We start from the raw sequence: 11,213 nt of genomic DNA on the forward strand, positions 1-11,213 counted from the left end.
TTGCATGTAAATAGATTGGTTAAACAAACAAGCAAAGCACAAAACAACAAACAAAATCCGTAAATATGTGCAGACAAGTCTAGGCGCCGCGCGACCTCTCCCTTGCCCCTGCCGAGCGGCACGGCATGCCCAGGGGGGTTGGCCCAGCTCGTCTAGTGCGGTTCGTTATGCGTCCAAAAGTTCGTTTTTGATGTATTTTGATCGTTTTAAAGCCGTTTTTGAATCCGTAAAAGGGGTTTTTCATATTGAACAAATGGGAATGATTTGGTAACATAAAAATCCAATATTTTATATATCATGAGTTTCGGTTTACAAAAACGAGTCGGTTTACAAAACAAAACAATACAAATACGAATACAATCGAGACCCGAATTTGACAAATATCACATGGGGAGTGACACATGTTCACAATCTAGTCAGCATGTTCAGGATATACTCGGGCCGGTAATGGGTTTTAACATTCTAGTTGGACCTTTATAATAAACTAGCCGGGCGGTTAATGTTTTTAACATTCTAGTCGGGCCGGTTCATGATCTACCCGGCATTCGTTCACAATCTCGTTGGCCCTATTTTTTTAATGTTTTTTGAAACCTTCAGGTTATATGATCTACTCGTTCCACATAACTTACTAGTCTGCCCGGTTTTCTAATATCATTTACTAGTCGGTTGTGATCTACTCGGCAATAATTGTTCTAGCCGGCATGTTAACAGTCTAGTCTGAATGTTTATAATCTACTCAACCTGACTTAAACATGAATTCAGTCGTCGGGCCAACTGCTTTGTTGGCGTTTAGATCGGCTATACTAACCAATCGTCACGTCAACTTTAGGGACACGTGTTCGTTTTTCATTGGCTACACGAGCCAGCTGTCTTGAATGATTAAAAAGTAGTTCCGCCATTTTAATAATGGACATTTTGGGTATTGTTTGTAAATGGTGGACAAATTTAGAATACCATTTTATAAAAGGGATATTATGGGAATTTTCCCGTTTATACATTCTTATTTTTCTTCTTATTGGGGGAGTCCCACAACATTTATTAAAAAACTCAACAACCAAAAAATGATTTCTCGTGAGGATTACACAAGCCACTTTAACATGACTTCTAATGGAATTAGAATCCGAATCCAGTTTCAGAAAATCTTTAACAGTGCCAAGAGTATAAGACTATAAGCTACCATGTACGCACACGTATTCTTTTCACCCCCACCGTATTGGTCAATAGTTGCCATGTCTACATTGACCTTCGAAACCTTTTCATCTTCAATTACAAGCCTAAATGAAAAACAAAATTTGATTTAATACACTAACAAAAAATAAATATTAAAAACTTAAAACCACTCACCATGTGTTTTTATTTTAGGATTAAAAAAGGTAAGGAAGTGACCACATGCTACATCGCCTTTGTGGGCCAACACACTATAAACACCAAAAAAATAAAAACAAAAACAAAATCTTAAAAGAGAGCACAAAGTAGTAATAAAATTTTATATGAAATTTGAGTTAAACCTAAATAGACTGTAAAGGCAGCCCCCCCCCCCCCCCCTTTTCGCGCGGTAATAAGGCGGTATGTATTTCTCACTGAGAACGAGTTTTAACGGAAACTCGAAACGACCGTGAATCTTTATCGTCAGCTCAGTCGCAGGCTCGTGACCAAATCGTGTAAGTTGAACCGTAAGAGTAGGTGGGTGCACGGTAGGAACAAATGTAGTCTGATAAAAAAATTAACACATGTTAAGTACAAACACACTCAAGATACGTTGTTGAAACTTATTGGTTTCTGTTCATTTCAACGCCGATGTAAGATCGCCCGTTGAAACATTAGATTCACCTTTGTGTAATTTGAAAAACAGTCGTTGAAGAGCGAGTGAAACAGAGATTGTCTCATCCTCTTCGGTATTAATTTGATGCACATACCTCCAGAACATTGGTATGTGGTAAAGAGTAAGCAGCACATAATTCACATACGTCTTTTTGTGTTTCCGAATACTGACATAACATCTTTTTTCATAGTGGAATAATCACAAATTTCACACTTCAACTTAGACATTCTGATGTAAACAAAAAACAGAATATCTCACATAAATCACACTACCAACAAAGTTATAATTAGACCTAAACAGTTAATGTGGAAACATAACGGATAACGATTGATGACCGTATTTGAGATATCGGTGATCACTGTGGGATATCTGTAAATTTAATACCATGCAGAATTCATATATATATATATATATATATATAACACTGTACCACTAATAATTATGTATAATCTCCTACTATTAACAAATTAACCTTTTGCAACTTGCAAAACACTAACAGATGTAGCAACTAGAAACTTATAAATACTACCATTAAACACCAAAAGTTGAAATTAAGATTTAAAGCACTGGTATCGGTGACATATCTGTTAATATCATCGGTATAGATATTTCACATGAGGACTGACAACCGAGATACCATCGATATTGACTGCATATAGTTATTCAGAGAACAAAATTAGCAAGAAATAAGAAACATTTAAACTAGGTTGTGATCAGAATAATCAAGATCTGAGAATGACCAACTAATTTACAAATCTACCACTAACATTCATAGTTAAAACAAATCTAAGTAATCATTAGAACTAGAACAACATGTAAAGAACTAACCCTGGGATACACAATTACAACGTAATCAAACAAATCAGAAACATCAAGAACAGAGAGAAATTGATTGAAACAAAAACTTGATTACATTCAAAATATGAAACAATCAAAGTTAATTACAACTTGATCAAACAAATAAAAAACACCATGAACACAGAGAAATTGATTGAAACAAGAACTGGATTTCATTCAAATTAAGAAATAATCAAAGATAATTACAACATAATCAAACAAATCCGAAACAACAAGAACAAAAAGAAATTGAAACAAGAACTAGATTACATTCAAATTAAGAGACCGTGTGTACTTACATTCAAATTCAAAGTTGTCAGTGGAGTTAGGGAGAGAGAGTTTTTAAACTTGGTTGCAAACTGATGATTATTATCTTAATTTCAAACAAGATCAAAATTAGGGTTTTTTGAGTTGAGTGAATGTTAATATATGAGACGAATAATAGATCTAAGGTAGGATAGGTTGTTTGCAGGGATATTTTGGGTATTTTGAGTATTAATGGGGGCATTTTGGGTACTGGTGGCTTGAGAAGAAGAAATAGTAGTGGTAGAAGTAGTGAGGGGTTCTGGTCGTTGGTAGCCATCGGTTGAATGAACATGTCATATCGGATCGGATGTGTAGAAAGAAGGTGAGTTGTGTTTGGCTCGATTAGGACAACCTTTTTTTATATAGTGTGTGCGTGGGTCCTCCTATTGGGTTTGGGGTCGGGCTTGATATGTTGTTGCTGGAGGATGTGGGCTAAGAGGGTTATATGGACACCAAAAGGATAGGTAGGGCTGACATATCCCGTACACGAAGGCACGAACACGAACATGTTAACACCAGGTATACACAATAAATAAAGTTGATATATGCGTAGAACTATATTCGGGTCTAAGAGGGTTCGATTTGGGTAACTTAAGAGATAAATGCCCCCGCTGTAGGCGACGCCGTCTGATGGGAAAGCGGTGGGGCCGTTGAAGAGTGTGCGAGGAGGCAAACCTGAGATGTTGCAGTGGTGTTACTATCAAGATGTAGTAAATAAAAATTCAAAGAATAAATAATTTTTATTTTGCGAGACCACCGATTTCAACAATGAAAGAACAAAACAACACCATGAGATCTTATAACAGAAGCATCGATCACACAAATACACACCATCATGACATAGACTTTTGGGTTGCAACAAAAGATACTCAAGCTTGTAACGACTATCCCCGGAACTAATTAAAGTAAAAAACTGATTTGGTATCATGAAAATGACAACAATATTTAAAATGGTAGATGTGCACTTTTTATAACTAAAAAAATGGTTCCTTTTTATTTTCTCATTACAAAAAATTCTACTGTTTTTATTTTGATAATTTATACTTCTTAACACACTTACAAAAACCATATTTTTAAAAATCATATATTTATAATATTGTGTTAAATGAGTGATTAGTGAAAGAACAAGAAAGATCATGGAAACCTGATCAAAAGATTAATCAAAATATAAGATCAAAAGAAATTAATTTACCAGAAATGCGAGGTTGTTTGGTTGAACAAAGACGCGGCCATGGATTCTTTTTAATTTTTTATGGTTTTTATGAAACCTGTCCATTTTTCCGGTGGTTGCCCGACCACTGCAACCATGTTTGTGTGTGTTGAGACAAGAATCACAAAGAAGATAGCCACTTTTTTTAAAGGGTGAAAGGCTAATAAATTATATTATCAAATTATATAGACCAAGGATAACATCACGTGAATAAAATGAGTACCAACTTTTTGTTACTTGACTGTACCAATGCTACAGAGTATACTCTAATTTTGGACATCACATGAATAAAGTGTGTTTTTTCTGTTGCAGACCCACTGCTGGTCTTTTGTTGAAGAAGTGAATGCAGATCACATTTTCTTCTTCCTATTTTCTAATATATTTTTTTAAATCTTTTGATTGTTTATAAATTATTTAGATATATGATTGTACCCTATGCATTAAGAAGTTGTACATAAGTTTAGAAAGACCGGAATGCCATTCATGTTAATAGAAATATTTAACGAAGTCAATGATATGCAAGTTCTTCAATTATTTAAAGGATACTAACTTCTGCACCTTCAAACTACATGCAAGTTCTACTGTTTTTTAATTAAGATAGATTCTAGCAAGAAGCTGGAACCTATAGCATACACTTTCGAACAACTTGAACGTTGACGAAAGTAAAATTACACCGATTTGATCTTAAGATGGAAGCTCTACCCTATTATTCACCGATAAAAATCTATTCACGTGTATGTCCTTAGTTATCTTTGAGGTAGATGCATGTCATCTTGTTATTGAAGATCTTGTCGTTTCTTGCAAGTCACATGCACCAACATCTTGTTAAAAAATAATCCTTTAATAACTTCTTTTAAGACATTGATATTGGCAGTTATCTTTAGAAGGTTGAAAATTTTACTTAGAGAATTTTTGTGGAACTTTGCACTTGCACCATAAGCTAATTTGTAGCAAGATGCGGAGATATACCTCACAAAATTACAAGACATCAAGAAATGTTATACAGACTCTAGCTAAGGGTGTAAAGGATCTGAGTCGCTCAAGATCAAATTGATAAAAAGCTTAGGCTCAAGAAACTAGCCAAGCCTTTTCAAGCTCGAGTCGAGCCTAAGCCTCAAATATATCCCGTTTAGTTATTGTGCCCGAGTTCGAGACTTGTGTAATTTTAAGTTTACCTCTTTTGGGCTTCTGTGTGTTAATTTTACACCGTGTAGTCAAGCTTGAGATGAACTTTGGCTTGTTTAAGGTATTATACGAGCTTGAGCCGAGCTTAGGCTCATTTAAAGTTTTTCTCAAACTATGGAAAAATATTTTTTATAAAAAAAGACGTAAATTGATTGACCAATAAATAATAAAAGAGCCGAGCTCAAGCTTGAAATAACCATTCACAAACTCAAGCTTTCAGAAAAAGAGCTCGAAATGAGCCGAGCTCAAGCTCTCGTAAGTCAAAACAACCTGAGCTCAAGCCTAGTCAAGCTCAGGCTTGGCTCAGATCGTTTGCAACCCTGGCTCAGATCGTTTGCAACCCCTACTCTTGCACATCCCACATATTGCACAGATGCTCTAGAGTTGGAGATAATAAGTCTTCTGTTGCATGGATCTTATTCATGGCAAACATTCAATCAAAAAAATAATTGTTATTGGTATTCATTTTGTTCAATCATAATTCTGATTAGTTTAATTGTAATTTGTAAACTTCTTTTTCTATTAAAACAATCGCTTATATTACCAGTTTACCGCTAACTTCTATAAAGGGTTATTCAGTTATATCAGGTTGTAGTTGGTCTAATTTTTACATAAATTTGAAATGAACTCAAATATAAATTTTGTACTATTTCTTTTCTTAAACCGGTCTAGTGTTTTGCCTAAGACAGTCAAACCAAGCTGTAGCTCCGTTTGCAAGACTACATGATAAAACCATGTTACAGCTGGAAGTAAAAATCAAAAGTAACATTACAAGCACCCATTTCTCAGCGTATGATAAAAACATGTTGGTTCTTGTATGATTTGGTTCGACCCAATCCGATTTTAGCTCATGTTATTTTAGCAGAGACTAGGTTTAAATCAGCAGCCTAAAAGTATTAATCCGGTTAGGGCAAAAACATTTCTAAACCAACACCAGAACAATACATTAAACTGATACCAACAGTCCTGTTCTTGCTTTCTATTTTTTAAACTTCTAAGATTTTGTTCAATTCTGGTCCCGTTAAGGAAGCATTCAAATGTTAGAACACACGCAATCCAAATGTAAAAAGTTAGCAAACATAAAATTGTCTGAAAAGTGATTAGCACCGTCCACAAGATTTTCCCAAAAGGGTCCAAGTTCACGAGTAAACTTTACAGGAACCAAAACAAAAGTTGAGCTTTACCAGATTTCGACCATCTAACTTGCTAACTTTCTTGTACGGTTTGGTCACCTTTCGGGTCACTTTTAGTTGCCAACCCACGGATTTTCACATCATAGTAAACCTCTTCCACTCTTCTCAAATCATACTTCATTCCTGCAATACATATAACCCAAATCAATTTGGGTTGTCTTACCAAATAGGCCAAACACAATAGATAGCTAAAAGAAAACAGATAAAATTATAGATTCTATTGTAATAACAATGTGTTTGTATTTTAATTAATGGATGATAAATAATATCATAATGAGCAAAAATTATATACCATCAAACTTTTTGCGCAAGAAATCATTCCTAAGATTAAGCAAGCGGAATGATGCATGGAGGTCGGTTAAAAACTTTAAGACCTTTCTGGGACAATCATAATCTCCAGCTGTCACTTGATTCACCACATACCTGGGCTGCAAAACATTGTTATTACCTAATTAGTTTTTACAGAAATCAATATATAAAAGATATTAAAAAAGTAATACAAGGACTTAAGGTTTCAAGCCTAAAGAAACTAGCACTTTAACCCAACATGAAACACATGTTTTTATCGAAATCTGAAAACATTCTATATTTAAATTACAAATAATACAGCTCTAATTATATTCATTACAGATATAACACTTAAAACAGTTAAACTAGTTGAATAAAAGGAAAGTAGTAAATGCAGTAAATAGATTTATAGAACTTTAAGTAATAGAAATCCCAAAAGAATCAATAAAAATGACTAGACTTTCTCTGTATTAATCACTGATATGCTTGATTATTGATAAAATGTCTAAAATGCCCCTTTTACAAAATAAAAGAAGCTCCAAACAAATATCAAACATTACAAATTTCAAGTAATGAACGTTATCATGTAAAAAATTAACTAACGCCTACTAAATCTCTAATTCTATTAACTAAGGCTTCTAAGCTGATAGCAAATTCACCAAAAACAAAAACAAACAAATTAAAAAAAACAGGTTTCATGGGATTCTTACCAGTTCATTTGACATGAAGCAAATTCCTGCGATAAGAACTTATATTAGTAAATTTGCAATGTGCACAGATTATTGCAGGGAAGTGTAGAACATCAGTTACTCACCAATAAGATAGTCTTCAACATCAAGTCCAAATTCCGAAGCATTCACTGCATGAGCCACCAAAAGCATACAAGTTTAATACAATTTAACATATATCTAGTCATGATACTACATGGATGCCAGATCAGCATAACATTAGTGCTTTTTCATCCATGATCATTATTAAAGAAAACACACATTGTGACTTACACCCTAACTTTGCCTCCACTTCAGTGTGTATTAAAAGGTCCCCTGTTTCTAGCCAATGCATAAAAGCAAACAGAGAGACCACCTGTTGAGCCTCAGTCCTCCAGTCACCATGGTATCTGATAGTAAACAGAATAAAGATTACCAACAAAAAGAAGCATAAGTATGCTACAGTATAAACTAATAAATGAAATATATTTCCAAAATCTTTCAGTCACCTATAGTATTTCCCCGGACTTTCACGGACAATTTCTGCAAGTTGACTAAAAAGTTGCTTCAGTACATCAATCTGAGTCTTCGCCTTCTCTAGAACCTCTAGTTGTAACATAAAAGAGAAGAATAAGCCCAATATTAATGTGATACTTCTCATTTAATATCACAATAACAAAAATTAGTGAAAAAAAATGCAGTACACTGAACTAGTTTGCTAAACACTTACAGGGGTGCAAACAAGCCGAGCCGAGCCCAGGCTTGACTAGGCTTGTTTTGACTTACAAGAGTTGGAGCTCCAGCATTTCAAGCTCTTTTTCTAAAGCTTGAGCTCAGCTCGTGTGTCGCTTTTTCAAGCCCAGGCTCAATTCGCACTCGGATCATTTTGACTTACGAGATATGGAATGTTTCGAGCTCTTTTTCAAAAGCTCAAGTAAGCCTTGTTTGTTATTAAGTAATTAACTTAATTACATTTTTTATTGTTTTTAAATTTTTTTAGAAAAAAAACCTTAAACGAGCCTAAGCTTTACTCGAGCTCATGTCGTACCTTAAACAAGCCAAAGCACGACTGTGCGGTGTGAAGTTAATCCGAAAGCGACTCGCCTCGTTCGCACCCCTAGTTTTAACATTTCTTTCTAAAATACTGTAAACAGCATCCAATCACATGTTTCATCCAATTCAATCATATTTAACATGCATTATAACCTAATTCACTAAAACGTATCATCACATTATCCAATTACATTCACAAAACCCTAAACTCAACCTGTGAGCTAATTAATACCAGGAAGTGGACGAGACTGGTGAATAAGAAGAAGACTCGAGTGCATGATCCGTGTAGTCGACTCAATCTGCATCGCCACAGCTTTAATCCGGTCACGTAAGCTTCCAGATTCTTCTAGATGGTAGCGAAAGTTGTCAAATTGCTTCTCGACGGCGACGGAGGTAAGTGATGAGGAGTCTCCGGCTGCCATTGTCGTGAAAGGATGGTTTCGGTGAGGTGTGTGGCGTGTGATTGTGGCGGTTGAGTTCACGGCGGCGGTGATCGTGGTGGTTTGGAGGAGTGTGAAGGGGTTAGGGTTAGGGTTTAAGGGACGGTGGGAGAGAGTGGTGGTGGTTAGCATTAATGTGGTACGGATGGCGGACTTCATTATTGCTGCTTTGCTGACCCTTGATGTGGCCTCATTTGTTTGTGTTAATCGGATTGGATATCGATTATTCGGGTTATTTAGATCGTTTTGTTGAGATTTGATTTTTTTCTCATGTATCCGAAAGCCAAATTAAACTGACCCGAATTCAAAATTTTCTAACCAAACAGTATGATTCAATTCGGAACGGTACGGTTTCGTTTAAACTCCGAAAAAACCTGAATTCGGATTTTATTTTTTGTTTGTTCCATGCATTAGCTAAATTTTCAACTATAAGGGTTTTGAAATGGAAACCTAGGATATGGAGACTTCCGTATAATAAGAAAATCGGGTTGGGTTTGGAAAGGTTGACTCCAAACTTGAAACTAAAAAAAACATGACATAGATTGGATTATTCGGTTATCCAAACAACCCGAATTCGAAAACCAATCCAAAAATCAAATTCAGATTCGATGAATATTCGATCCGAAGACCAAATTTACAATTTGTATTGGTTTTTTTCTGTTACAGTCCGTTTTGCTTCTCTTTTTTTTTTTGGTTTTAGGTTATTTTGCACACCCCTATTTGTGTGGGGCTTGGTTTTTACTAGGTACTAGTAAACGAGACGGTAATTCCTGGCGTGGTATGAAACATGACATGAGCGTGAGGTCGGTTAATAGAACTTGTTTAATTAAGCAAGTCAATCTGAATTGAATAATATTCACACCAATTCAACTGGCCTGGCTAGTTGGCGCATGTGCCTTCTGTATGAGAGGTCATGGTTATAGTCGCAGTTGTACTAGAATCCCCAAATTAGTGATACACTCATACACATCACATGAAACACCATCCAAAAAGTAAAATTATCGTGTGAAACGGCTCATGAGCTTCTAAACTCATGTCTAATAAAGTGATAACTAAAATGAACATTTTGATTCATACACCAAGCGTGAATTTAATTACAAAATAAGCTACAAAAGGTGTGAAAGTATACAAAATGTATGATAGTAAGAGAAAATATTTGACTGTGTTATATTTCAGTAAAATATGTTTGATCGATTCATTAGATCTTTTATCATGTTTATCAAATAATAGTTAATGCACTCTCACTTTTAATTACGTGATAATGAATATGAAATTACAGTCGTAAACATGTAAGAAAATATTGCATTGCTAAATATATAACGTTTGACATGTCATCAGTTGTTAATATGTTTTCAAATAAACAAATTGACATAAATTAATTGTAACGCTTTATAAACAAACAACTTTTTAAAAGACTGAACAAGATGTAACTTTTAAAATCATGTACATGACAATTTTCTTCTTTTCGCCCATCTCTCAATCTTCACAAGTTCTCATTAACAATTAAACATAATAACCAAGTCATGAATATTAGGATGCTCTAAGCACAAGCTGAGGAATTCAACCTACCCAAGTTTCACATAATCATTTATAATCGGTTATGTGAGAAAGCCGAAGGGTTAACGGCCAAAAGGATTGAGGAAGCCGTAACCCAACCTCACACATTCACACTCAATTTCACGAACCCGAATTTGAGAACCAATCCTTCAAACCAAGTGCCTATGCCGAGGATGCACCGAGCACCATGGGAGTAGGATTAGAGGGTTTCACCCAGCAATGTATTTTTTTGCGATTTTGTCAAAAAAAAATTATAGGTTTTAAGTCCGTATATCCTAAATAATTTTTCACGACTTCGGTCCACCCCCTTAATTAAGCCCACTCCGTGCTACTGGTGGTGAGCACCCTTAGTCAAATTGTAAAGTAACAAAAATAACAATACCACTATGGTGTAAACAATACCACTTGTCCACTTCATGTATAGTGTAGTGCTTGCGTGCTAAAAGGTAAAGGTATAAATGAACATATTCTCAACTAGAAGGACCTAAATAATAATAATATCCCGGAACCGTAATTTTGCCGCATAACAAAACCGACCACCGTCCGCCGTCGCTGATCACCGTGAATGGAGACACAGACACCTGCATCATCTTCTTTAAACTCACGCCGATCGCC

The 11,213-nt window shown here is 35.3% G+C and overlaps 1 protein-coding gene across 1 annotated transcript; it reads right to left on the reverse strand.

Annotated features, from left to right (window-relative positions):
- Nucleotides 1-6,404: 6,404 nt before the first annotated feature.
- On the reverse strand, nucleotides 6,405-9,362 carry LOC143545359 (uncharacterized). Its single transcript, XM_077037265.1, has 7 exons — nucleotides 8,834-9,362; nucleotides 8,058-8,154; nucleotides 7,843-7,958; nucleotides 7,656-7,700; nucleotides 7,552-7,577; nucleotides 6,846-6,981; nucleotides 6,405-6,676 (listed from the first exon to the last, which is right to left on the reverse strand). Exons 1-7 carry the CDS (start codon nucleotides 9,198-9,200, stop codon nucleotides 6,567-6,569), a joined length of 897 nt encoding a protein of 298 aa, XP_076893380.1. The 5' UTR covers nucleotides 9,201-9,362; the 3' UTR covers nucleotides 6,405-6,566.
- Between the last annotated feature and the right edge of the window lie 1,851 nt (nucleotides 9,363-11,213).

This window comes from Bidens hawaiensis, unplaced genomic scaffold, assembly GCF_021521415.1.
Source record: "Bidens hawaiensis isolate Kalapana, Puna unplaced genomic scaffold, B.hawaiensis_p1.1 tig00013942_1, whole genome shotgun sequence".
Taxonomy (NCBI): domain Eukaryota; kingdom Viridiplantae; phylum Streptophyta; class Magnoliopsida; order Asterales; family Asteraceae; genus Bidens; species Bidens hawaiensis.

Coding starts and splice junctions, on each gene's coding strand:
- LOC143545359 (XM_077037265.1), bottom strand. CDS start 9,200: ATGAAGTCCGCCATCCGTACCACATTAATGCTAACCACCACCACTCTC. Junction 7,701..7,842: donor AGTGGAGGCAAAGTTAGGGT/GTAAGTCACAAT, acceptor TGGCTCATGCAG/TGAATGCTTCGGAATTTGGA. Junction 6,982..7,551: donor GCTTCATGTCAAATGAACTG/GTAAGAATCCCA, acceptor AATGTTTTGCAG/CCCAGGTATGTGGTGAATCA.